Here is a 27,002-nt window from a genome sequence, read left to right as displayed (position 1 = left end):
CAATAATCTTCGGGTTGGCGCCGCGCACTTCACTCGTAAGGTGCCATGGCCCCTGAATGCAAACCTAAATATCAAGTGAAGACTAAGGAAAGGTAGGCTTCACAAAACTTTGGCTTCAGTTTAGCTCCGCTTTATACTCATTTAATTTAAATTAAAAGTGGAGACCAACTGAAGCTAACTGAGGACTGCACCATGACTGCACCCTTTACACCCTTCGCGCCTGCCATGCGATGGGTAGGCCAACCCGCACTACACGGGCGTGGAGCGTTTGGCCCACCCTCCTTTGCGTCCGCGCCTAGTTTGAATTCCTCATATTGTCTCGAGATAGCCTCGCTGCCGGTATCCCATCTGTAAGCAGCGGTGGCGCTTTACGCAATACGCAACCAAGAAGAAGGCGCAGGCCAAACTTTTGTTATGTTGTGGTGTTATTGCAACGGTTGCAAGTAGTTTGTTGAGATTTCGTGGAAACGGTTATCATTTAATTTAATTCAGACGTAAACAGAGCCATGTCTGTCGAGGAGGACACCGAGCTTCGAGATCTTGTCTCCAAAACTCTAGAAAATAATGGAGTGTTGGCAAAAATTCGGGTGAGGATTGTGGCAACTTGGCACTTTATTTAAAGGCTAAAATCATGGTTCACTTACCGGCGTTTCTACCTATTTTCGTGTGAACGCTGTGCAATTGGAAGCTGCACTTTTATGAAGTTTCAAAATTAAGTGCCAAGGTTTTTGACCCCAAATTTGATGGAAATTCCTTGTTGTTATTTAAGTTTCTTTATGTGTTCATTGAGGATGCTGGATTTGTCAGTTGACTTTATTAATTTACTTAATGTTCCCCTGTCTCCAGGCTGAGCTTAGAGCTAGTGTTTTCCTTGCATTGGAGGAACAAGAGTCAAATTCGGTGAGTTCAAATTTAACAAATTCTGTAAAATTTTCGTGCAGTCTAATTATTATTGTTTTTCTCTTCCTTTCAGACACCGTTTGAAAACAAAGCTCTTAAGGAGTATCTGAAAAGTCCTCAAGCTGCCCTTGGATTGTGTATTGTAAGGGAGTTCCTAGAATACCTTGAATTGGATTTTTCCCTCTCTGTCTACAACACTGAAACTAGTCATGGCAAGGGATATGAATATAGTGGCCGCAGTAAACTGATCAAAGAATTACAGCTCAAAAACCTCGGTGGTATGCATACATAAGTCATATACTATTATCTTGATCCAAATTAAAATTGTTACATTCTCTCTTATCTGTCACCTATATGTTTGGCTATCAATGCCTATTGATGCTATTTTTAAAACTTTGGCAGGAAAGAAAGGGCCTCTTTTATCTCATATACTTCAAATTGCTCAGGAATCTAATGGAATTGCTCAAGACAACAAAGAGGTAGGTTAGAAATAGAATCCTCAGTTGATCATACCAAACTGTGCCTTTTAATATCAATGAGTGTGTTTTGCAGGAAACTTCAAAACTAGGGCCTTCTGAATCAAATTCGTTTAACATCAGTCATGATTTTGGAACAGGCGTGGAAAGCCCCAATGGGTCTCTTGCACCCCTGGACAGAACATTCACTTCAGATGGTCCAACCATGAAAGTAACATTGTCATCATCATTGAATGATGATGACGGTAAAAGCCGTTCTGAGAAACCTGACAATATACACTCTCAATCTAGTGATGACATTAAAGCATCAGCAGCAGATAATGCCGACCCTAAGAACGCCAGTTCAATCAAAAATAATGATGCACCTACAGGGGACAGGTCAGTTAAATTCATATAAGTGCAAAATTATCAATTAAAATGAAATCAATTTGATTGGTTATTTTGCACTAGGCTTATTGTTGGTGCCTTCTAGGTTTACACAGTATCTACAAATTCCATTTATTTTCTAGGAAAAATGATCATGAAGGGGTTTTTCAGTTGAAGTCATCCAAAGTTGAATCAAAAAATTCTATGGCATCCCTAAATGACCTGCCTCCACTTGACAGCCTTCAAGGAAGAGGCAACATTGCAAGCAATATCAATTTTGCTGGATTAGGTAATTTCTCTTTCTTGTTTTGTCCTGCTTTTCTATTACCTGTATTTTATCTTGTATGGCTGAAGTATTCTTGAATGTTTGTTAAGGTTTACAAGATGATTATGAGGAGGATTTTGTTTCAACTGGGAGCAGTGCTGCTTTAGAAGAAAAAAGCAAAAGCCTTAGTCATAAATCTAACAAACAAGGTACTAGCCCACCAGAAAATCTATTTGCCAGGAAATCATCCAAAAGTGACTTGGAAATTTCTGACAAGAAAACTAATAGCCCAGCTGGTAGCATAAGTGAAGACTTGGATGACAATACCAATTCAGGCATTGATGATTTGCTTAACAGCACTGCCTCAACTGTAAGTCTTCAAAAAATTAAATGGTCTGTTTGCTACAGATTTACATGTGCTGTTAAAATATACTAATTCTTATTCCAGGAGAACACTACGGACAATACAATATCACATATCAGAAGCACATATGCTGACTACCTGGAAACTATATAGGGAAAAGAAGTACTGTACTGAAATATGAAGTTAAATGAGAATTTAAGGCTATTTTATTCAACTATGAATGTGTGTATTTATTTTTGACTGAGTGGAAAATGAAATTGTGGATAAAGTGCACAAGTTGATTCATTTACATAATCTTTTGCTCCTGATATTTTTTTAAAATGAAAATATGTCAGTAACATTCCAGAAGCCGGCAAGAAAATGATCCCTTATAAACATTTAGTAACAGCTTTGTTTCCAAACAAGATTAGGGCTTTAAAAGATATCCTTTTGGTGTAACAAGGTAATGACAATTTACATGTACGCACATTTCAGATCACGAAAGGCTAGGACATTCATAGAGTATCACTAAGTATTGAGAATGAGGAATGTAATCCACCAACATGATCTAAAATGAAAGACAACAAATTTGGCAAAACTAGAGTACTCTAAAGGGTTGAAAATGACTCCAGACAATTTTTATTGTCTCAATCTATTGAGGTATGCAGTCGATACCACGCTATGAGAATCCATGTATCGGTCCATGCACATTGCAACGCATTTCTGTGGACAGAGTAGGTCAGCAGTCATTACAATAACCCACTGAGTAAAACAAGTCGAATTTAAAGTGGCATACCTGTTCCGAATTATCTAAAGATGATCCAGGTTTTGATATGCATTTAGCAAAACACTTCTCCGTCATTTTCTGAAATAAAGGTGAGTCCTTATAAATTTGAGATCCGTTTCAAAACTGTCAAAAGCTTAACCACACGCGGCTGATTGCACGAAAAAGTGATCCAACATCAATCAATACAAAATAAAAATCTCAGCTATGAGAAAACCTCAACGTGAGAAAAAGGTTAGAGTACCTGTATAACAAGTTGAGCATTAGCAATAGCAAGTTGCTGTCTAATTTGATCCATAATTTCTTCGCTTTTAAGCCCCGACAATTGACTAGCTGAGAGGGAATCCATTGTCAAATCGAGGAGATTAAATCAAATCTTTTCAGTCAAAAACGCTAAATGAACACATGAACCGACTTCTGACGAAACAAAATGTGTTCGCAGCCGAGACCGACGTCCGGAGTGCAGCCGAGTAGATGGAGCCACCAGCGCACGCAAGCTCTATCATCGCGTTGTGCCGCGTTCCACGGGGTACCGGGGAATTCTAGTGTTTCATTGAAACGGTATTTGTTTTAGCAGCTCCCGTCTGTCTTCTGAAGAGCTGAAGGGCCTGTCATGTGATGTGACAACCGCCAGGGAACGACTGCGTGTACTTTCTGCACTACGTGTTAATGGGTTCTTCTTTGTCAAATCAAGACTCATTATCAGGATCGTAAACACAAGTACAAAAGAAACAATTTAGGAAACAATCATGAACCCAAGCCGGTCGAAAATACTGTCTCCCAGAAAGTCAGCAGAGCTGATTGCATCCGAATCTAAACATGTAACTATTCTGGAAAGTGGTGTGCAAAAGCTAGCCCAAAAGGTGAGTCACTAAGTCTGTTGACAAACATTAATGATCAAAACTAATTTTTATTTTCACTGCGGATCAACATCAAAATTAACCCTCTGACACCTCTCGTTTACAGATATATGAAAAGTTACAGGATAAGACGATCAGCATTGAAATGTTTTCACAACATGAATTACATCCACCGTCATCAGACCCATCAGCGGTGGACTGGATATTTGTTGTTGATACCCTGAACTTTTGTTTCTGGTCTCCTGACGGTGCTCATTATACTGTTTCATATAAAGGCAAAAAGTACACAGGATACTTTGCTCTGTGCGCAGCACTTAATCGGGCAAAGGTTTATATTCAAGTTCATGCAGGAATACCCAATGCGCTTGCAATAGGTTGTGCTCATCATCCTAAATTATATTATTTCAAATTTTGCAGGATGCTGGTAAAGCTGTCACTGACCCTAAGTTTTACTCGCAGATAACATCCAAAGAAGTGAAAGAATTGCTTCAGGGTGATGATGGTAGTGCACCTTTACCATTGATAGATGAGAGAGCTGAATGTTTACGTCAAGTAGGTGCCTGTCTCCTGGAAAAATATGAAGGTAAAGCCACGCGATCTCACATGGTTTCAGAATTTACACAATTTTCACATGTAAGCTGGTTTGTCTTTTCTGTTTTAGGGTCTTTTATTAACTGTCTGAAAGCTTCTCATGGATCTGCTGAAAGCCTATTAAACCTGATTGTCAATGAATTTCCTTGTTTTAGAGATGAAGCAATATTTAAGGAATTTCAAGGTAGAAGCACTGGTTTTGAGAGATTTTTGTTCTACTTTTTGATTCTTTTCTTTAAAAAAGTATTTATGTTATTTTACAGTTTCATTCTACAAGAGGGCGCAAATTTTAGTAGGAGACATATGGGCATGTTTCAAAGGGAAAGATTTAGGATTTTTCAGTGACATTGACCAGATAACAATGTTTGCAGATTACAGGTATCATTCAAACTATTTTCACTTTCAGTAAAACCATTTACAAAATACTATATTATAATTATTTTTAATTTCCCTTGATGTAGAGTACCTCAAGTTTTGGTCCATTTTGAAGTGATGCAGTATTCTCCTGCTTTATTAAATGTATTGGAGACAGGTATGTTAAGATTGTAGAAGTCAGAAGCCTCTTGGAGTTGAAACACTCACATACACTGTTGATCACCATAACTATGTCCACAGGTGGGATAATGGAAAGTGGTTGTCAAGAAGAAATTGAGATAAGGGGGTGTTCGATTCATGCAGTTGAGTTGCTTTCTTCAAGTGTCAAGGCTATCTTGTCTAAGGCCAACAGGACAGATCAGTTCATTGTAAATTCAATTATCATCGATCATTTCTTGTGGGATTTCCGGCGACAATATGCTCAAGAGTTGTCAAGCATTCCTTTTCACAAAGTGGTGTCGATATACTATTAACATGTCTCTGGTTTGGCTGAGTTTGAAGTTATGTGGAAAGGTTAAACTGGAGCTGAAAGAAATAATGTTTTCTATGTTTTCTCATTGATGAAAATTTAATACAGCACTAAAAATGTAGCCAACTCATAGCAAACTAACTCCATGTTTGCCATCAAAACAATATTGCACAAATGAACTACAAATTTACAATAGATGGATAAAACTAAATATACTGTGCATTGTGATGGCGCTGTAGCAAAAGTATACATGCTCTGAAAAGAACAGTTGAATTACATATTTTGACAGTTAAGTGACAGACCATGTTAACTTTTGCCAGAGTGTCATAGAAGCACTTATCACCTTGACAAGATAATAGCACCTCTATTGCACAAAAAGAAGTGAGCACTTGATAATTTATAATAATTTGATTTCAAGCAGAATGTGTCTGAAAAGTAAGACAAACTAAATTTCAACTGAAATCAATGAGATATCTTAAAGAGTAGCACACTATGGCAGATGGACATACATATCGCCTTTTTTAATCACAGCCTTAAAACAAAATAATTGAAAAAAAAAGGTTGAACAATTAAGCTGCCTCTCAATATTTTGGCCTTAAAAACAAACGTAAGGCAAACATAATTTTAAAGTAATGTGCATGTCTAAGTTAGTACAACAATATAGCTAATTTGACAATGCAAAAGTTGCGTTCTACAGGCTAAATTAACGTGTTCAGAGGGATTACTAGAAGTGTACTGTCTTAAACATGCACATTACATCAACAGTAATTGTTAATGTGAAATCACTAACTCCTGGCAAGGCTGGATGCAATACCACAAACAGCAACACAAGATCAGTACATCAAAAAATCATTCCTCCTCGTCATCCCCGGAAAAATGAATATAATATACACAGCATTACACAAAAAGGATGACAAAGAATTAGATCAGAAAAACCTGCATTAGAACAAACAGATGGATGAACTGTAATCACACGCCCAGTCATCAGTCTTCAGCACAGAATGCCATACAAGATAAATTTAACGCAATATTATATGACGATCTTCAACTTATAAGAAACCACTTTGGTAAAACCAAGGTACAAAGATTGATTATTTTTAAAAGTCAGAAAAGCTGTAAAAGTGTAGCTTTAGCGGAGGAGGGGGGAGGGGACATTGAAAATGCACCAGAGAACGGAGGAGACTAAACTGCCTGCAAACATGTGACAGCGACACAACTGACATCTGCAAGTAATTTTTATGTAATTACAAAACTTGGAATACTTTAACGGGGGTTAAAACATAACAGCCTGTTTAAATATCAGATATATTGTGGTCCCTAAAATATTTCTTTTCTTTTGGTAATTTTAAGTAAAGGAGCACAAGCATAAAAAAAAAAAAAAAAAAAAGAAGGGAGAAACATCTACAGCCGGACCAAGCCTACATTGAAAATTGACAACGCTATGCTGCTTACTCTGCACCCTACAAAGTTGAAGCTATCTTAGTGTGAAATGTTCACTTCACCAAGAAGCACATAGGAAACAAAACTTGAAAGTTTTGATTACATTACCAAACTTTCTAGAGAAACAGCAGAAAATGTTAGCAAAGGGGATAAACATGGTCTGTTGATAACACCATAAAAACTCTTGTTGAGTTTATACTCATACTCCTCTAGTACAGATTTTCACACTACACCACACACAGTATTACATAAAAAGGAAAAAGAATAATTGTGACAAATTTAAGACCAGCCAGTACAAAAATAAAATGTAACTCATAGCAACAGAAATATGAAGGTAAAGAAAGCACTAACTGTTCCCTCATTACTGACACCTCTCTTGATTGTACAGTGTGTCAGAGCTATAACACAACAGTCTTGCGGGTTGCATACCCTAGAGGCCATGGTGCCTTCCAAGGGGAGTAAGTAGGCAAACCCCCAGACTGTTGCGTTGTGGCTCTGACACACTGGTGTGTTTTCTTCTATTGGAACATATGTGATCAATCTATCAGTTGGTTCAAAGCCAAATTCAACAGCCTCTTAGCCTATCAACTAAATCACAAAATGATGTATGATGAAAATACTCTATTACAAAATGTAACTAGAACCATTAGGAAACTTGCAATTGGAAAACAGCTAACCCAAAACTACCTAATCAGGATCTAATTGTTTTTCCAAACCATAGCTGCATCATATACATAACACACAGCAGCGAATCAGAAGAATATGCCTCCTCTACAGTAATAAGTACCAGTTGAACACCATTTATTATTTCATTTTTTTGAAATATCAAAAACTGTTGAAGCTTGAAGATAGGCAGTTTTGAACCATAAATGGCATAAAACTGAAACCAATTTTGACTTACAACAATGTACCAACACTGATTTGAGTTCACTATAAAAAAAAAATTGCTCAGATAGGTTTATTGAAAGGCCAGGCATTTAGTGAACACAGCAATGTAAAGCAGTCTAAATCTCACATTTAAAAAAAAATAAATAAAAAAAATGAAACACCCTAATTGACCTTATGAATTTACCTAAATCAATGTTTTAAATAAAAGAGATCAGATGGATATCTAACATACATAGGTATTTTTACTAAGCATCACATCACCTATTATTGGATAGAATATCTGGAATAGATGTTAAATTTACTTTCTGCACATAGGAAAAGTATTAGAGGTAGCAGAAAGTATAAATTTCAAAGGCTGAACATAGCAACCCACTAAAAAAGGACAAGAAGTTTTTGAGATTCTTACTAAACTACAATAGATAATCATGAATCTATTAAGTACAAAGCAATCTTCTCCAGGAAGACTATTTTAATAAAATGAATGAAAGAAAGAAAGACAGATACCAACGGAGATATCAAATTGATTTAAGGTCGTAGCAATATTTTACATGGCAGTTTGTAGGATGTACTGCCACAATGAAAATGTTGACACGAACAAACTACAGTTATAAAATTATATCTGACTACAACAAGCATCAGATAACATTCATTTAGACAAAAAAAAAAAATTGAAACATTCAATTTAATGATAAATTTTTTCCTAAGTTAACAAAATAGGATGTTGACAACTTAACGAAAAAGGGATAATGAAAAGTATGCAACATATCTCTTCTAAATCCACAGCAGGATTTAGAATCGTTGCACACTTCACATAACAATGACATTTGAGTGCACTCAGCCACTGTATATGGTTTGACTAGTGCAATTACCATATGTGAATGCAAGCTCACAGATTTAGATTGATAGATTGAAAAGGCATCTTTTTAGCAGTAATACGTATACATTCAAGTGCATTTAATGCTGCCTCAGCTTTCGCCTCTAGTACTGTACGTCCCTGACCACTTACAACGACTATGGGGGAAGTAGATATCTGCAGCATCACTTGGATCAGTCCTGGGCACATAAAAAGCATATTAACGGTAATAAAAAATACTAAAGAATGTGTAAGTATAACGTTGGAATTGAAAAGAGAGTTGTAAATTAAACACACAGATTCTTTGCCATAACTCACCTGTAGGTGTTCTTGAATCCAGACGAATGTATACAATTCGCAAATTACGCCTCACAGCCAGCTCTTGAAGCATATCGATACATTTAGTGTGAGATGGCGTTTCTTGATAAAGTTGAATTTGTTGAGCCACCTACAACAGCCCACAAAACCGTTAGGAAAATGTCAATAAATCTATCATATTTCATGGGTACTTTAAGTCTGTTACAGCTTTGACGGAAGTACTCACAGACTTCTTAGGAGAATCTGACACTGGTTTGTACTCTACAGCTGCACTTGGCACCTGACCAGAATATCTCTGGCCCGATGATCTTTCTAACAATTGAAATAAAAGATTTCGAGCTGCTTCCCTCTTTGCAGCCTTCTTTGACTTCGCTTCACCTGAAAAGATCAGATGAGCAGTGGGTATCAGTGTGTCTAATATTATGTCCATTAGCAATGAGCACAACGTGTTGTATTAATGTTCTCTCTGCTTTTTTGATTTTAAACAGTTGAGTAAAATCAACAATTTGTACCTTTATCTTTGACATTATACAAGCGAACAGCAATGACAAATGTTCGCTCATGAGGTTGACCATTTTCACAACATACTGCATAAGACGGAAAAACCCAGCGCATTTTAGTGCATAGCTCTTGTAACTCTCCAACAGGGTTTTCCTCTAATCCTTTCATACTGAAAGTACAAGAAATCAACATTAGTGATATCCCCCTGATACTCTTTTGATCTTGATAGGAATATCATTGACATTCATCAAAGAAAGATTCAAAGACTCTACTTACTTAATTGGTAATTGGGTGTAAAAAGATCCTCGACTACCATACTGCACATACTGTCTACCCATTGGTCTGGAATAAATGTTTTCATAAACTGAAAAAGAAAAAATTCATATTTTAACAAAAAAACACACACAAAAAAAACAACAACAATTTCTACAAGAAATGTATCTATGGTAATTAGAAAATCTGATAGGACAAGAGCATACATGGATAAGTTTCATATGTGACTGTTATCACAAAAAGATTACCTTCGGGATCCTTTGTTGAGACACATGATACATCTTGGCAATAGGATGGGATTGGAGGTACTTCATGGTTGACTGTGTTAGATACAGAAACTGGAACCAAATCTAGGCATGGAGGCTGGCTCTTAACAACTGTAGTGCCCACAAGCGGACCAGGCGTTTGAGTTGCTAGCTGGAAAAGGTAGGAAGAATAACCAAAATATAAATCAGAAAGTTCACTTTCTTCCAAAGATGAAGAGAGGGTGTATTTGGTCTCATGAGGCAATGCAAGGATGGCCACATAAGCTGGGGCTGCCATAAGCTGCTGGTCAGATACTACGTGAAATCGATACAATACTGTGGTTGATTGACAGAGTGGCTTGCCAGGCACTAAGGCTAACATTATAAATAGTAGTGCACAAAGATTGGTCAACTATTAATGTTTCGCACACAACACCGAACAATGGGGAACCTTTATCAGTGGCAGTCCTACACTGAAAAGAAATGATCAACAACAGGTCAAATGCAACGGCTTTTAACAAGTGCACGTATCTGAGCGTTAATGGAGAAACTGTATCAAGTAACACTTGAAAATTACGTGATTTCACATGGAGGAGTTGCATCATAACCTTAATGTTGACAAACAATTTACCTCCTGCAAGACCTCCACAAACTACTAAAACCAAATCTTTACTGAAAACGTTAGTATAATTTAATGCAATTACATTATCCGCTTCAAAAAAGACTAATGAAACCTAGAAGCTTGAGATAAACGACCGGTAGACTACGTCGTGATGGGGTGCAGCACAAGAGGCGTCCCAGACATTGGCCCTTTTTTCTCGTGCCCTCACAGAAAGAAAATCGACATATCGGAAACTGGGGAGAGGTGTGGCTGCTACGTACCTTGCTGAGAAAATAATTTGCTCCTGGCATAATTTGTTTGGTTTCTTTTCGGTGTTACAAATTTTGGCCCAAAATAATGTTTGGGCAAAAACGTAAACACTGCCCTACTGCCGCTGCCGCTGCTGCTGCCGGAAACAATGCAAACCCGCTATGCGCAGCGCAGCGCGCCCGCGCGCGCGTTCGTGCGAATAGTCTGCGGCTCTTGCCTTGAGCGGATCTCTGCCACACAAACGCACACGCACACACGTCGTGCACTCCTCCACACAAACATTCAAGATGGCGGCTCTCCTTCGTTGGACTTAATCGACGGGCGTGAAGTGCAAGTTACCCGCAAGTGCGTGTGCGTCGCTGTCATTTCGAGGCACTTTGACAGCCGTGTCAGTCCGCGGACGCAGATGAGCTAAAGGACGTGACCGCGACGGCATGGAGAAGGTGCCGGAGCGGCCGGTCGCCGAGGAGCAGGCCGTGGCCAGCGACGAGGAGGATGACTCAGAAAACGGTCTCGATAACCACGAATGGCAGGGAGTGCTCAGCAAGTGGACTAATTACATCCATGGCTGGCAGGCTCGGTACGTTGTGCTCAAGGGCGGCACCCTCTCCTACTACAAGTCGAAGAAGGACATGAAACTGGGCTGCAGAGGCTCCATCAGTCTGTTCAAGGCAACAATCAAGGTACCATTTGTTTACATTTGTGTTCTGCCTGACGGGACTGTCATGTTGTGAGACAATTGTCCTAGTGATTTTTTTTCTCCCACTCCAGGCCCATGAATTTGACGAGTCTCGCTTTGATGTATCTGTCAACGACAGTGTCTGGTACTTGAGAGCTGCCACCCCTGAAGACAAAGTACATTGGGTTGATCTTCTGGAAACATACAAGGTTTGTTCGCTTAATCAACATAATTTCTCGACATGTGTTCATTCATTCATTTTAGTTGTAAGCCACTTTCTGTCAAATTTTTACGATGGTGTCACTTATTATGATCACATATTTACTGTCTTGTTAAATTGTAGTCTGTTCAGGTGGCTAGTGCCATTGCAACTATAAATAATCAAATACCTAATGAGTCTGTATATATAAATTGCTTAGAGCTTAGAGGTAGTTAGAAAACCAGCATCCTGTGACAGCAAACTGAATTTGTTAGTTCTTTTATTGAAGTTCCAAACATCCTTGTTTTGTGGTATCTTCATTGTTTAGGGCAATAGGCACTATTCCTTTATGTCTTAAGGATAGTTATCTTCCTGGTACATTGTTTTTTAAATGTTTTCGGAGATTGTGTTGTGGCCAGATGTGATATGTGCAATTTATTTTCTCAGGCTGAATCAGGATATGGTAGTGAAAATAGCCTTAAACGACATGGGAGTGCTGTATCTCTTTCATCCAATACACTCTCGACTGCTTCAACCAATAGTCTAAAAAAAGCCCGAGGTACAGTATGGTGTCTTCCAATTAACTTTTTTTAAAATCAGTTTAAATCCAGTCTTTTATGAAATTTTTTTGGTTGTTTATTAGGCTTGAAAGAAAAATTGTCAGAGCTTGAAACCTTTCGGGATATACTCTGTGGACAAATTGATACACTGCAAACATATTTTGATGAATGTGCACAGACTGCTAATGGAAATGAGCAAAGTAAGTGGCTATTTTTTTATTTAATTTTTTTATTTAATCAATTTACAATTTAAAAATATAATACAATGTTGATAAATAAACTTCTTGTTTTGTTTTATCAGGTTGTGCAAACTCAGGGACTGTCATTCAGTCAAGAGCAGTAGATTTCAAAGGTGAAGCAATGACTTTCAAGGCCACCACCACAGGAGTTCTAACCACACTTGAACATTGCCTGGAAATGGTCCGACAAAGTGAGGACTTATGGAAAAGGCGCTTAGAAAAGGAAGTGGAACGTCGTCGCCGTTTAGAAGAAAGCCTGAGAACTCTTCGTGTTCATGGACCTCGTTCAGCTGTTCATGCTGGGCCAGATTGTGAGGCAAGTCAGACCTGATTTATTATTTTTACTGCTGTGGAAATCCTGGACATTTCTTTCTTGTGGTTTGAACTGGCTTCTTAAATTACTTGGTAGAAAATTCTTGGTATCTTAATCATTTACCTGGATTGCACTTACACTCATTTTCCTTTTTTCCCGGCAAACAAAAATTACTGTGACTGTACTCTTCTTGAACCCCCTTTTTTTTTTTTTTTGTGAATGGAGGTGCATTGTCTTGATACAACACCTCTCAATATCCATTTCAATTGAGCTCTAGTCAGCCTGATTGCCACCGAGGTAATGATAGCCAATTTAACCAATTACCATAACTCATGCCCTCTTGTTCCCTGTTAATTAGGGGGCACACACAGGTCAGGCAGGCCCTTGACTCTGTTCTGCTCTGTCTGTTATCTGCTCTGTGTGCCGGGCCGGGTCGGGTGCGGCCGCTGGCCGCTGGCCGCCGGCCGCCCGCTCTGTGGGATGTGGGGACAGCTGATTCCACAGTGATAACTCGCTCTCTCTCCCTCTTCCTCTCTCTTCCCTCCCGCCCTCTTCCCCATCTCAACTCCTCTTTGTGGTGAGGAAAAGACAAATAGGCCTCCTACATTTTGGACTGCTACTGCTGAAAGTCATGTGTCTTGTTCTTGTTCATGTCAATGCTCTTGATGGATTAAAACATTAACATGCCAAGTTAATGGTTTCGATTTGTTTGAGATGCAGGTGCATTCTCTTGATCTCTTTCTCTTATTTCAATTTCATGAATACTTTTTTGGTCTTTTTTTGTTTGTTATCTATTATGCCAATCAAATTTGTCATTCCACTTGTTTGTTTATGCTATCCAGGAAGGACCTCATAGTACTATGAATGAAGATGAATTTTATGATGCCATGGAGACTGGTCTTGATAAAATGGAAGAAGAGGTAGAATATCGGCACCGTTTAAAGAAGCAACATAGTGTAATTGCTGCTTCTTCCACCACCAATAACACCGTAGCTTCTGCTCATCATCTGTGGCCTGAGGTTAGTAGAAATTGTGACAAAGTGGTTAAGATCTCTATTTCTTGAAAATCCTTTTATTATTTTGTTGATTTCGACATGGTCAATGGTACTTCAGATTGATCGTGTTACAATGGAGCAAATGCATTATGCCAGAATGAGTGTAGAAGACTCGGGCGGTGTTTGGCAACTGTTTGCTGAGGAGGGAGAAATGAAAATGTATCGCCGTGAAGAGGAAGTTGGGGGGATGGTCATTGACCCATTGAGGGCGTGTCATGTCGTCAAGGGTGTCACTGGCCACGAGGTTTGTGAATACTTCTTCAATCCCCAATACAGGCTGGAATGGGAAGGTAAATATCTATTCGGTTCTTAGATTATTTTAAGAACTGTCATATTTCAAACACCTCTTTAAAATATTCGTGAAAACTACACACAAATCCTAATATTTACTCTTCATTTCTTGTTTTAGCTACTGTTGAAACAACAACAGTTTTAGAGAAAATCGCTGATGATATCCTTTTATTTCTACAAGTTCATAAACGTATCTGGCCCGCAAGTCAGAGAGATGCTGTCTTCTGGTCACATATGCGTCATGTTCCTGATGATAAAGATCAGGATGGTCCACCTATTTGGGTTGTTGTTAACAACTCTGTTGACATTCCTGACTTGCCGGTAGGTTGTCAAAAATAAATAAATTAGGCTTTGCTGAATGTTTTTTAGTAGTATATTTTTTTATGTACTGTTGTACCTGTTAATGGATTACAATTCAGTCTCAGGTGTGACTGCTAGAGAGACTAATTCTAATTGCATTCTTTTTAATTGTATATTTAAAGGCCAATACTGGAAAATGTGTTAGACTGCTTTTGACAGTCTGTTTGATGTGTCAGACTTTTATTGACCCACCCAAAGATGGAGCAAAAGTCACTCGCAATGACTTGACTTGCAAGATTACTTACTGCTCTGTTGGTAAGTGTTATGTTAAAATTTTGGAATCTCTAAAATAACATTTCTTATCAGATGATTTTATAAGAACATTTATATTTCAGTAAACCCTGGAGGCTGGGCCCCACCTGCTGTCCTCCGGGCTGTCTACAAAAGAGAATATCCCAAATTCTTGAAACGCTTCACAAATTATGTAATTGACCAGTGCCAAGATAAACCAATCCTTTTTTAGATATACCTCTACTCTCTATGTACTACTGTATTTAGATCTATGTGAGTTGTGAATTTTAAGACTACATTTTTTTTTTCAAATTTTGTGAAGCTGTAATGAGTATTGCTTTCATAATGATTTGTGATTTAATGCACGGTAAATTTTCCACCAATTTAATTATAAGTTGCAAATGTACATAATTGAAAGAGACACGCACATGCACTTAGTCATGTCATATTCATCAAGTTGTCAGTTGCCCTGATGGCTTAAATATTGTTTATCAATCTTTAAACTTGCATTGTGCCATAATTTATGATATTTTAGTGTATTAGTATTTTTAATACTCGTTTAGATATCTGTGGAAAGTACTACCTATGTTATGGTTTCAGCAAAAGCATATTGAAGCAAAAATTTATGATTTACACTCCGAAGAGTGTTAATATCGAATATTAGCGACTATTTGTGTCTCTTGAAACACCAAATTTTTGCTACACAGCTTTTTATGCTCACTGAAGACTTACTTAAATCAGCTACCTCTTGAAACTTTAAATCTTAACCAACATTTTTTCCTTTCAATTGGTAGAACTTGCACAAACTCTTACCTGTTGATTCACTGCAGTTCTCATATTTTTTAGGTGTTTTATTTTTCAACTCGCTTAATTTTCTGCTAAGGTGGTCACTATGGGTAACAGCAACATCTGTGATAAAACTCTTTTGTTGGTTAATTAAATGAAAATTATTTTACATAAGATTGCTTTCTTTTCTGTAACTCATGTTATACTCTTAAATCGATACAACGTTGTTTGTGAAATCAATCATGTAATCTTGTTAGACACAGTGATTATTCCATGATGGTCTTATCATTTTGGACTATAGTTTTAGTAGTTTCATTTTTTTTTAAGAAGAAGAAGAAACGGGATCAATATTTTGAAAATCCCTATTTGAAACGTTGCCTTTACTTTTATCAATAAGCTTTTGGTTTAAAATTCACTTCCCTGAAATTCAATGTTAAGGTGCTATTTTCATCCATTCATGACTGAAAAGTCTGAGCGGAATCATAGAGACTGCCCATTGTTTGATCCGTGTTGAAGTTAATGTTCTTTCATAGCTATGGTTACTTGAAAAGTTTTTGAGAATATCCGAACTTAATAGACAAAAAGTTAGCTGTTTTTATAAGGATTTTAGGTAAAGACGTTTTTGACTTTAAAAGAAATCTTTTTATATATCCTGGTTTTTATTGGAACTATATATGCTGTGCTTTTAATTTACCAGCTGAAAGATTATTCTTCTGATGTCTAAATATAGTTTCGATAATTTAAATGTTCACTTTGAGCTTATGCTTAAACTTCCCTCTTGTCACTGGTTCTGCTTTTGTTTTGTTCGCCAAGCTCTTCTCTGCATTTATGCACAGCCATCCTACTCTGCAACCATCTAATCATATTTTTTTTTTTTTGATCAGTTACTTTCTGAAGGAAATCCATATCTAGCGGTATACTTGTTTAGAGGAGGGAGAGTCATGGTTAAAGGTCAATTTGAGAAACTGGGTAAATGGCTTCCTTATCTTTTGCTTTTTATTTTGTGTTTATTGTGTGCAACAACTCACTGTTGAGTTTGTCTCTGTACTTCACAATAATGTAAGTTTTGGTGGATTATTGATGTGATGAGAAGTTTCAACACTATTATTTACTTCATATTAAGGAATCTATATATGGTTTTGGTTCCTAAATATTTTCTAATAATGTGTAACATTCCGTAGGTTTTCTTGTGTTTTCTTTTTTACTGGTTATAAACACATCTATTTCTTTTCAGTCTCATCTTTCTGCAAGTCAAATGAGCTACTTTTCATTGATATGGATGTGACTCTTTTCGGACTGTTCATTACTTGTCTACCAACCACACTCTGCATATTACTGTGTGGTCATCTGACTGTTTAATCTAAAAGTTATGTTTCTGTATGATACATTTACCAATAATTCTGGCTTTATGGAAATCTTAATGTGTTAGGACTTGATCAGAACTGTGCTTCCTCTGTAGGTAGCGTGATAAAACAGTTATTGTGAAGAATTAAAAGTGCTTTTATGTAAATGACTGTTGTTGCTGTGGTTAATGTTATAGGGTGAAATAATAAAAAATCCCGTTTTACAGCAAGTGATCTTTTTCTTTTACATGCCTCGATGTTTTGTGAATATTACTATATGTGCAAGTAAATGTGTGCAAAGGCTTATCTCGAAATGCGAAAATATAGACAAAGACCGGAAATAAATATGCATTGGAAGTCCCACTCTCTTTGTTTATTTGACATAATTAATTCGTTAAATTGTGATAACCACCACAATTAAAAGTTAAACCTAATGTGTGTAATAAATACAAAGAGATAAAGACTGATTGCCCCACTAATAACTTAAGTGAAATAAATCTTTGGAATTGATATGGCATGTTTTATTTTGGAGAGGAATGTCAATTACCAGTTGGTAAGTGCAAAAAACAACAATATTTGATGAGATGTATGATATATCACAGAACCAATTAGCCACAATAGGTAAAAGATGAATTAAATTACAGCTTAAATGAGGAAAATCCTTAAAGTTACTTAGGAATTAAAATGCATACCACATTGTTTGAGAACAATCGATGGAGATATGTTAGTGAAAGGTACTCAGTAACTGATGTGATAGTTTGGAATCATTGGAGTAAGTAATCTTTGCCTACATTTTGAAATCAACAATTTTGCCTCCAGAAGTTCAGTGTTCAACTGAAGAAAATGCAACACTGCACTCAAATGCATGGAAGACGGCACCAGTATTCAGGATTGTTGCATCACTAAGACCAAGCTAAAGTATAAATAAATAAAATCCATTAACTGTGGCAATTTTCGTTGAAAAGAACTAGATTGTCTTAACACTGACGCCCTCCATGCTGGAAGTAGTTCGGATGGGTATGTCTACTAACGGCTGATCTGAGACAGGTGACGAGAGCTTTGGGTAATAGTGGCAGTAGCTAATGTAAGCACAGAAAAGTCCAAGAGCAGACCCGCACGCAACGTCCTGCCAATGGTGGTGGTAATCACAGGTGCGACTCAGGGCAATCATCAGAGCAGAGCAGAGTGGAGCGAGAGGGGCGACAAGCTTCCAGGCGTGGGCCTTCCCTTCGCGCGAAAATGTGTGCAGTTTGCCAGCAATATACAATGCAAGGAATCCTAAGCCAGCAAATGCCCCTGAAACAACATTAAAACAGCATGAGTTCAGTCCATATTTCAGAATGAATTGTGTTGAATGCTGTATCTGTATGACAGACTCACAAGATGAGTGTCCGCTGGGGAAGCTTTTGCGACCTTCCTGCACGACATTCATGTCCCCAGTACAGCTCAGGTTACTACTGACGACACCATCGGGATAACATCGCCAAAAGAAATCGGGTCTTGGACGACCTAAGGGCATGAATGATTTTGTTGACAAGAGATACTGAAGAACGTTCAGGTCACCACAGGGTAGGAATACTCACCAACAATGACCTTGATTATATTGGTCAGGAGAGCATTCAAGACGCAACCCAAGGAACATGCCAGAAAGCCTTGTAAAGCATCCGATTGCTTCCGTTTTGCAAAACTCACACACAAAATGACTGCAGTTGGTATCCCCAAGGACATAATCTAAAAGAAATTTAATGGACAAATGAAAAGTTATTGGAACTACTTCTCATAAAATTAATGTACCTGGATAAAAAAATTTAAAAATAGAAAAATTTGTAGAATGTTTACCCAGAGCGTAGTTGTTGTAACATAACTGTCAGTGCGGGGATTCTTGTAGAGCCAAAGTTCATCCGGCTGTATCTTTCTGGTAAACGGACGAACTTTATCAAAATATCTGAAAATGTTAAAGGCCACCGGTTAGAAGATGTTAATTAAAGTATCGGGAATTTCTTTCACTTATTGACAGCAGGGCATTAGCAACGAGCGGAGCACTGGGTGAAAGTTGATTTTATTTCATTTTCTTTACACTTTTAACTTACAGCGCAATAACGCCGATCACCAAGCGTATCAGTACTTCTCCCAGAACATTGTTCATCACGACAAAACGTTCCAGGTTTCTATTTTCGACTAGAACAAAGTGGTTTGCTTACACGTTGCCCATAACGTATACGTCAACGGGAGCAGCTGATATGCCACGAACGTCGTCTGCTCTGTTTTCTTTTTTATCCGCAGTATAGACGTGACATTGTGCGAATAGAGGTGTTGCACTAAAATCTGGAAGGTGGAGGAAAAGAATGCAGTAATTAAGATCTGATAGTCCTCTTGCCCTCTACTCGCTCGTTGAAAATCTATGACAGTTCGATCAGCGTGCTGCCTATGTTGAAAACTGTACCAATTTTAATATCCCAATTTGAAACGCTTCTCCAATTTGAAAGTGGCGCGCTCGGACGTTGAATCTGCTTTTGTTTCCAGACTGGATGCTTTTCTTCTGCTAGGCTTTTGTAAACAAACCCGAAAACCTGCGTGCTCCAACATTAAATCGTCTTGTACGGAAAGACATCCGCTGAACTTGAAGGCCAGAATCGCACTGTGTACGAAAATCACGAGACATTTACTTAAAATCGTATCCGAGATAAGCGTCGACTCAAAAAGCCCCTGTTGGCAGACGGCCGAGGCGAGCTGTCAGCCTGGCACACGTCTGTCCCAGCATGCTCTGCGAATGACGTGTCGGGAGAGTGAGTGCGCGACGACTGGAATTTCTACATGGCAAGTATACCGATTTTCCGAACGATTGTTCGCCTTGACCCGGAGCTGTCGGTCTGTTTTTCGGCAGGTCGCTTTGACATGCACTCCGTTATTTGTCTCGTGTTGTGATCAGCAGGGAGCTTCGAGTAGAAGTGTCTAAGTAAACAGGGTCCGACTGCCTACGCCTGCCTAGGGCGCCCAGACACTGCGCCAGTGATGCGCAGCGCCCGTCCTGCCGCGATGCCGGCTCCAACCCTTTTCGTGGTCCTCTGTGCCCTTCTGCACGTCTCTCACGCGTTCTACCTGCCAGGACTCGCCCCCGTCAACTTCTGCAAGGCAGAATCGGAGGAGACAAAGTGCAAGGTAAATGATTGAAATGGTGTTTTTGGCAATGTAGTACTCTTCTGTCAATCCAGTGTAACTTTTATCCAGATCAAATGTTTGCCAAGCTGTTTTCCTCGTGAAAATCTGTATCTTTCAATATTTGGTTATCAATGTCTCTTCTGTGTATTGCTTGCAATGCTGCTGTCTAGCATTTTGTTTAGTCAATGGATGTTTTCATAACCTATGTTTACACTTGCAAGCTCTTCTTACATCAAAATAATTTTACTGCAAAAACATAAACAACGTTTTCTTCTGTCAATTTTAATTTACAATCTTGAACCATCTTTTACAGTCTGATGTCACTCTCTATGTCAACCGTTTGAACACTGATGAATCTGTTATTCCTTTCGAGTACCACCAGTTAGTATCCATCTCTATTCTGTCAGTGTAATTATGTGTGTATTGTGTTTGATTTCACTCTTCCTACATTGCTTGTTTCTTTCAGCTTTGACTTTTGCCTTCCTGAAAATGAATATGACTCTCCTGTTGAAAATCTTGGGCAGGTGGTATTTGGCGAGAGAATCCGCCCATCACCATACAAGGTATGAATCTGTATAAATCCCCTTCTAACTGCAGCAAGAGATATGAAACCACAAGTGAATAATGCCCTGTTTTATGGTTAATTGTAAATTCTGTTACAGATAAAATTCCTTGAACCTATTAATTGTTCAGCTGTGTGCAAGAAGACTTATCACAAAAACAACAAAGATGAAATGTCAAAGCTTCTACTTTTGAAACGTGGTATTAGCCTTAATTACCAACATCACTGGATTGTTGGTGAGTAGTCCCCTGCTCTTTACACGTGCACTCTACCTATCTAACTCTAGGCACATGACATTGAATTTTTCTGTTCTCCTTACAGATAACATGCCTGTCACTTGGTGCTACTTTCTGGATGAAGAACGTCAGTATTGCAGTGAAGGTTTCCCTATGGGCTGCTTTGTCAAAGATAAGCGGGGCCTATCTGACCTGTGTACTATCAGCGTTAGTATTTTCTTTTTGTCCTTTCTTGTCATCCGTCACAGTTACATTAGTTTTATTTTATCCTATGTCACTGTGGTAACCTTGAATTGTAAACTGTCTATTTTGTTTCATTACAGCCTACATACAACAAGCCCAATACATACTATCTGTTTAATCATGTTGATCTGCTGATTACTTACCACAGCGGAAGGAATGAGGACTGGGGAACTGAATTTGAGGCCAATGGAGGTCGCATTGTTTGTGAGTGCCTACATCACCTTAGAATTTGTCTTATTTCAAGGGAAATTCGTAGGGTTGATTTAGAAGTTATGTTTGTTTTCAGCTGTCAAAGTCACTCCACGAAGCATCAAACATGAGAGTATGAATCAACTGGAGTGTAATCTGGATAAGGCTAAACCTCTAGAAATTCCATATGGTGATCTTACTGATGATCTAGAAATCATCTATTCCTATTCAGTTAGATTCCATGTAAGTTTTTGCCATTTCACTTCATTTTTGATACTCTTTAAAAATGAATTTTTTAGTAACTTACCCAGAATATCACTTTTTTCTTTAGGAAAATAACACGGTGAAGTGGTCATCAAGATGGGATTATATTTTGGAAACTATGCCGCACACAAACATTCAATGGTTTAGTATCTTGAATTCTCTGGTCATTGTTCTATTCCTCACTGGTATGGTAGCAATGATTCTTCTGCGAACATTGCACAAGGACATAGCAAGGTACAACCAAATGGATTGTGGTGAAGATGTTCAAGAAGACTTTGGTTGGAAGCTAGTTCATGGCGATGTGTTCCGCCCACCTCGGAAAGGAATGTTGCTAGCTGTGTTCCTTGGTTCTGGAACACAAGTCTTCTGCATGGTTCTTGTCACTCTTGGTTTGTATTTTGTTTTGATTTGTGTTCAATTTTTAACTCTCCATCATTTTAGGAAAATATCCTCATCTACTATTGAGTGGCTGATATTTCTATTTCAGCATTTGCTTGTATGGGCTTTTTGTCGCCCGCTAATCGAGGAGCTCTCATGACATGTGCCATGGTGCTTTTTGTTTGGTTGGGCACTCCTGCTGGTTACGTTTCTGCCCGAATCTACAAAAGTTTTGGCGGAGAGAAATGGAAATCAAACGTACTCTTGACATCCATGCTTTGCCCAGGGTCAGTTAGATTTTTATTATTATGATTAAAGTTTAAAATTTGTTGATTTTGTAAAGAGTTAATTCTAATTTTAATAATTTCAGATTTGTATTTGGTCTCTTCTTTGTCATGAATTTGATTCTGTGGGCCAAAGGAAGCTCAGCTGCTGTGCCGTTTGCTACACTTCTGGCTTTACTGGGATTATGGTTTGGAGTATCTGTTCCTCTCACTTTTGTAGGAGCTTATTTCGGTTTCCGGAAAAGGGTTAGTAATTCTGAGAGCAACTGACACCCTTTGGATCTGTTTTAGATAGAAACTATCATTTTATTTCCTCTTATTACTTTTTTCAGATTCTGGAACACCCAGTGAGAACAAACCAAATTCCTCGTCAAATTCCTGATCAGAATTTGTATACTCGCCCTATTCCTGGAATTATAATGGGTGGCGTCCTTCCATTCGGTTGCATATTTATTCAACTATTTTTTATTCTGAACTCTATTTGGTAACAACAATACACTGACATCTAAATTATATTGTTTATTTGAATTCCAGTGCTAATAGATGATGTTTTACTTGAAACAGGTCAAGCCAGACGTATTATATGTTTGGCTTTCTCTTCCTTGTTTTTATAATATTAGTCATCACTTGCTCTGAGACGACAGTTTTGCTGTGCTACTTCCATTTGTGTGCAGAGGTAAAATTGATCATTAATCTTCCATTGATTTTCTGTGTCTTGTCAGTCATTCTGACTATATGGTTTGCCTTCTAATTGCAGGATTATCATTGGTGGTGGCGCAGTTTCCTAACTTCTGGGTTCACATCATTTTATTTGTTTGTTTACTGTATTCATTATTTTGAGACCAAACTCAATATTGAGGATCCAGCTTCAACCTTCTTGTATTATGGTTACACCCTTATCATTGTGTTCCTTTTCTTCCTGCTCACAGGTAAGCCAATGAAAGTTTTGATTGATTTGTTCTGTCCTCAAACTGCTGGTTTTACTCATCATACAATGCATTTTTTTAACAGGAACTATTGGATTCTTCGCTTGCTTCCTGTTTGTAAGAAAGATCTACAGTGTAGTAAAGGTAGATTAAGAAAAGTATATCTCTCCAACCAACATTGCTTCTGGATGTAAATCCAAACAGCGATGGATCTTCATTTCTGCCATGTGTGGACATTAACATGATGCAGGTGCACTATTGTTTTAACAATGTCAGTACTGAATGGCTTACCAATACTTTTCCTTTGTTATTTATTTTAATTTTGATGAATGTTAGAGAAACCTGCAATTCATTGTGGAGTGCAACCTGTAGAAGCATGAGTTTCTTATGTTGTGTTCTTTAGAACAATGCCATTCTGAAATTCTACCAACCAATCGTCTATTCACAACCATACCATGGTTGTTTACATTGTGCTGGCATCAAATCTGTATATTAACTTTTACTATCCTTAGTATTCTTCTGCTCAAGTCCCGAGAATGATGTGATAATTTTCGCAAGTCTATTTAATACTTCTGCATGTAGGTTTTATATTGGACATGTACAGTGTGACCCATTGGGAACATGTTTTCAGTTTGTGTTTTGAACCTTTAATTAATCGTCGATTGTTGAGGAACATTCATTTTCTTTTCTAAAGAGCGCAAACTAAAAAAGAACAAGAAAATTTCAGTCAGTGTTACTGTCTTTACTTCACATAATCATGTGATATTTTTTCTCTTAAATGGAGCACTACTAATCAAATGTTATCAAAACTGGCACGAGCCTTTGAAATGACTGGATGACCACTTCTTGGAAGATCTCTTCTTTGCTTTAGAAAAGAAATAAAGTTTTCAGTATATTTTTCCTAATTCATTATTGGCTGTTGGCTACCTATTTCAGCCTTCAATTTGAATCAGGCATCCGGTATGTCATATTTAGAATTGTACGAGGAATTAAGATTTTGTACTCATGCGGATGCGGATTGTCAAGGATTTATCTATCTTATTTTTAGGTATTTTTTTTTTTTACTTCCAATCAAGTCTGTGACCTATGTTAGTGTTAACTAAGTGAAAAATGGGGTTCAGAGAAGAGTGACATTTATTTGACTATGATGTAATAGCTCAAAATAGGTTATTTGACCTTTTTGAGAAATGTAGCTTTAAATAAATCTTACTATTTGTTTTAAACTTTTAGAGAAATACGACACCATTATCGAGCTTAGTTTGTAAATTAAAATAGTTACAGATTTTCTCAAACAGCTTACCTTTTTTTTTTCTTTTCCTTTTAGTTCTATAACTCTGCAAAGACTTAATTTATTGTTTGAGATCTGGTCTTGTCGCAGCAAAAATCTGGTTTCATTCAGTGGTTTTGCTTTCGACTGATTGCTGTGTAATTGAATTCAAATTACTTATTATTATACCTCTTTTCGTTCGATGCTGGCAGTATTCCATTACTGTGAGCAATTTGTTTTTCCAGTCCTATAGTTGTTGGAACACGACTGATTTAGCAAGCTGTGTCTTGATGTGATAGTGGCATTTTGGTTTAGTTTCTTCTTGTTTTGTTTTCAAGGGCAGTTTTTTTTTTCAGTTTTCTTCTTGTTTTTTGTTTTTTTTTCTCTTCAAAATTCCAATTCTAATTTGATTTGATTTGTAAAATTACCAGAAATGAAAGGCTTTAGTGTGAATATTAAAAGTGACTTTCTTAACATTATTTTATCTTCAGATTGATTATTTCTTGTTTTCCCAAACTATGAAATTGTTGGATCTAGGTATTTGTACCATTTACTTTTGCCTTAAAATGTAACACGAGTCAAATTTTGATGCTGAAAGGCCCAGGTATTGCCAAGGTTTAGACGGGCTTAAATTATCAGCAAGAGCATTCCTTTTAGTTTGAATTTGTAAGTCTTTCGAGTGCATATGAATATTTAAGCGTGTATTGCAAGTTTACTTCTATATGTGGTTATCAGATTTCCACAAGAAGTTGCAATTCATGTAAACCACTAAGAATACTTTCCTGTCGTATATTTCAGCATACTAGGTTTATCTACTATGACAATTAAAAATTCACAACGTCTACATACAATTGAACAGAGTTTAGGAAATGGGTGACTAGCATTTGGAGATTTCTGTTTTACTGGCGTGAGGTGAGGTGAGCACTGAACGGCACTGATGAGCAACAGTTGGGCAGCCTTTGCCCGAGAACTGGATTCCTCCCAGCCTGCGTTGTGCTTATTAACATCATTATTTCCGCCATAAGGTAACACTGCTGCTCCCCAGTTGCACTGCGATGGCATCCTTCAAGATGATGACACTATTAATTATGGAGGTCGAATCGGCGCAATAGACGACTTGCTCTATGCAAACCCGGCATTTATTTTTATTTTTATACAGTTTCTTTTTTTAGCCGTCGCCCTACTCGATATGTTTCTTTTCTACTACTACATTCGCCTAGGGCAAGTCGTGTATGTCAACCTGGATCGAGTTGTCGTGCCAGGCCGGGAGCGAGCCGCCCGGGAAGGAGGTGCGAGGAATGGCGCACACCCGAGTCGGCGTCGGACCGTCGTCGTCGGAACAGAGGAATCGACGTCGAAACGATGTCGTTTTGATACTCGTCCCGGCCCCGGCGGCGCCCCAGCCGCCCCGGCCCGGCGCCGAGCCCCGACGGGTTGCCTACTCGCCGCGCGGGGAGTACGCCGCCGCCGCCCGCTGCTGATCCTGGTCCTGGTCGTCGACGGCCAGCTTGTCGACGGGGGCGCCGGCCGGCGCGGAGGACCGGCGCCGGCGGAAGGACCTGAGGGCGGCCAGTCGGCGCGGCAACGGCTGCGCCTGCTGCGGCTGCAACACATACACCACCACCACGTTGTACTTACACCAAGTGTCGCAAGTGTCGCACAAACCCCAGTAGAGCACCATCGCCTTTTTGGCGTTTAAATCGCGCTTTTAGAAGAACAAAATGAATCAAAAATCGCGAAATGAGTGCCAAAGAAGCGATGGTGTTCTACTGGGGAAAGTTAAAGGCACTAGATTTGTTTTTGAGGGGGGGGGGGATAATTGCAGGGTGCCAACGGAACCCACTGTTTTGTCAAAATGACATCAAGTGATGTTTTAGTGGTCGACGTCACTTTGATCTCCAAGGTACAGCGGCTTCGCGTCGCATCATCCTGTATTTTTTATTTTCTTGAAATCCCCTCCTCTCTATCAGTCCCACGGCACAACGGGCGCCGCGGCAGGCACCATGGGTGCAACTGGCGCAAACTCTACGCTTGACTCATCGCAATCTATCTATTAGCGCGGCAACGCGGTGCGGGCAGGACATATGCACGCTTAAGACGATAAGGGCCCACGGGTTGTCGAGGACGCGGCGTCGAGGAGTTATTCATCTTCAGCACCAGAGCACGCTTCTTGGGAACGGGAAGCTCTTTCTACAGTACTTTTACGATGGGACTCGTTTAAACCAAAAACGGAATAACCGCCGATAAGCGCCTAAATGTATAAAGGCAACTCTGTCCTTCCCCATCTGTGCGCCCCAACCGGAAATGCACCGATGTTTATACCAACAATCAACGTCGACGTTGAATCAACTATATGATGTAAACCATTGATATGGTCCGAAATTCAACGTAACATCGACGCCGATTCAACGTTGAGTCGACTTTCAAATTCCGCCGGCTGTGTGCTGTGTGTATCTTGACATGGAGCAAGCGCTTATGCTTTGTTTGTATACGCGATGCGATGCCACTCTCTCGCGGGTCGTCAACGAGTTTGGCCTTGACTTTGGTTGCGGGGCGTCTGCTGGGTGTGTTGCCTACTCACACGGCGGCTGGTGGCGGTGTAGATCGTAGATCACCCCAC

The 27,002-nt window shown here is 38.7% G+C and overlaps 7 protein-coding genes across 11 annotated transcripts; 4 read left to right on the top strand and 3 right to left on the bottom strand.

The window, feature by feature from the left end:
- The first annotated feature begins 392 nt into the window (after positions 1-392).
- LOC113202745 (centrosomal protein 43) lies at positions 393-2,647 on the top strand. The gene is made up of 8 exons (XM_026417119.2): positions 393-587; positions 847-900; positions 974-1,178; positions 1,303-1,379; positions 1,453-1,754; positions 1,886-2,031; positions 2,118-2,377; positions 2,456-2,647. Exons 1-8 carry the CDS (start codon positions 507-509, stop codon positions 2,522-2,524), a joined length of 1,194 nt encoding a protein of 397 aa, XP_026272904.1. The 5' UTR covers positions 393-506; the 3' UTR covers positions 2,525-2,647.
- On the bottom strand, positions 2,560-3,528 carry LOC113202752 (mitochondrial import inner membrane translocase subunit Tim13-B). The gene is made up of 3 exons (XM_026417129.2): positions 3,379-3,528; positions 3,147-3,215; positions 2,560-3,073 (listed from the first exon to the last, which is right to left on the bottom strand). The coding sequence occupies exons 1-3, from the start codon at positions 3,481-3,483 to the stop codon at positions 2,990-2,992; spliced, it is 258 nt and encodes an 85-aa protein (XP_026272914.1). The 5' UTR covers positions 3,484-3,528; the 3' UTR covers positions 2,560-2,989.
- Positions 3,529-3,634: 106 nt separating this feature from the next.
- On the top strand, positions 3,635-5,555 carry LOC113202746 (queuosine salvage protein). Its single transcript, XM_026417120.2, has 7 exons — positions 3,635-3,997; positions 4,101-4,322; positions 4,412-4,577; positions 4,656-4,769; positions 4,849-4,963; positions 5,047-5,117; positions 5,201-5,555. The coding sequence occupies exons 1-7, from the start codon at positions 3,884-3,886 to the stop codon at positions 5,431-5,433; spliced, it is 1,035 nt and encodes a 344-aa protein (XP_026272905.1). The 5' UTR covers positions 3,635-3,883; the 3' UTR covers positions 5,434-5,555.
- A 1,493-nt stretch (positions 5,556-7,048) lies between these two features.
- LOC113202747 (interferon-inducible double-stranded RNA-dependent protein kinase activator A homolog) lies at positions 7,049-10,997 on the bottom strand. Its single transcript, XM_026417121.2, has 7 exons — positions 10,830-10,997; positions 9,951-10,119; positions 9,706-9,793; positions 9,441-9,598; positions 9,155-9,306; positions 8,929-9,058; positions 7,049-8,810 (listed from the first exon to the last, which is right to left on the bottom strand). The coding sequence occupies exons 1-7, from the start codon at positions 10,857-10,859 to the stop codon at positions 8,644-8,646; spliced, it is 894 nt and encodes a 297-aa protein (XP_026272906.1). The 5' UTR covers positions 10,860-10,997; the 3' UTR covers positions 7,049-8,643.
- Positions 10,998-11,104: 107 nt separating this feature from the next.
- LOC113202743 (ceramide transfer protein) lies at positions 11,105-17,104 on the top strand. Of its 2 annotated transcripts, none has more exons than XM_052276311.1 (10): positions 11,105-11,501; positions 11,590-11,706; positions 12,144-12,255; positions 12,340-12,456; positions 12,558-12,815; positions 13,655-13,827; positions 13,922-14,153; positions 14,273-14,475; positions 14,637-14,769; positions 14,850-17,104. In XM_052276311.1, exons 1-10 carry the CDS (start codon positions 11,253-11,255, stop codon positions 14,975-14,977), a joined length of 1,722 nt encoding a protein of 573 aa, XP_052132271.1. In that variant the 5' UTR covers positions 11,105-11,252; the 3' UTR covers positions 14,978-17,104. The 2 variants fall into 2 exon arrangements, with proteins under 2 accessions (XP_052132271.1, XP_026272902.1); XM_026417117.2 differs by having other exon boundaries at positions 11,106-11,501; positions 12,558-12,811; positions 13,651-13,827.
- Positions 17,105-17,373: 269 nt separating this feature from the next.
- LOC113202750 (phospholipid phosphatase 5) lies at positions 17,374-19,479 on the bottom strand. 2 transcript variants are annotated; one of them, XM_026417124.2, is made up of 6 exons: positions 19,318-19,479; positions 18,965-19,199; positions 18,714-18,819; positions 18,458-18,605; positions 18,255-18,383; positions 17,374-18,170 (listed from the first exon to the last, which is right to left on the bottom strand). In XM_026417124.2, the coding sequence occupies exons 2-6, from the start codon at positions 19,018-19,020 to the stop codon at positions 17,842-17,844; spliced, it is 768 nt and encodes a 255-aa protein (XP_026272909.1). In that variant the 5' UTR covers positions 19,021-19,199; positions 19,318-19,479; the 3' UTR covers positions 17,374-17,841. The 2 variants fall into 2 exon arrangements, with proteins under 2 accessions (XP_026272909.1, XP_052132330.1); XM_052276370.1 differs by lacking the exon at positions 19,318-19,479 and having other exon boundaries at positions 18,965-19,208.
- A 91-nt stretch (positions 19,480-19,570) lies between these two features.
- Positions 19,571-24,861, top strand: LOC113202742 (transmembrane 9 superfamily member 2). 3 transcript variants are annotated; one of them, XM_052276291.1, is made up of 15 exons: positions 19,571-19,695; positions 19,811-20,033; positions 20,347-20,414; positions 20,500-20,596; positions 20,696-20,831; positions 20,917-21,038; positions 21,155-21,278; positions 21,361-21,506; positions 21,595-21,916; positions 22,015-22,192; positions 22,276-22,435; positions 22,522-22,673; positions 22,754-22,865; positions 22,947-23,118; positions 23,201-24,861. In XM_052276291.1, exons 2-15 carry the CDS (start codon positions 19,887-19,889, stop codon positions 23,266-23,268), a joined length of 2,004 nt encoding a protein of 667 aa, XP_052132251.1. In that variant the 5' UTR covers positions 19,571-19,695; positions 19,811-19,886; the 3' UTR covers positions 23,269-24,861. The 3 variants fall into 3 exon arrangements, with proteins under 3 accessions (XP_052132251.1, XP_026272901.1, XP_052132256.1); XM_026417116.2 differs by having other exon boundaries at positions 19,595-19,691; positions 19,807-20,033; XM_052276296.1 differs by having other exon boundaries at positions 19,597-19,691; positions 19,804-20,033.
- The last annotated feature ends 2,141 nt before the right edge of the window (positions 24,862-27,002 follow it).

Source organism: Frankliniella occidentalis, unplaced genomic scaffold (genome assembly GCF_000697945.3).
Source record: "Frankliniella occidentalis isolate FOCC.00 unplaced genomic scaffold, Focc_3.1 Scaffold9, whole genome shotgun sequence".
Taxonomy (NCBI): Eukaryota; Metazoa; Arthropoda; class Insecta; order Thysanoptera; family Thripidae; genus Frankliniella; species Frankliniella occidentalis.
Note: the sequence above shows the minus strand (reverse complement) of the source record. Positions and strands in the feature narration are given on the sequence as shown.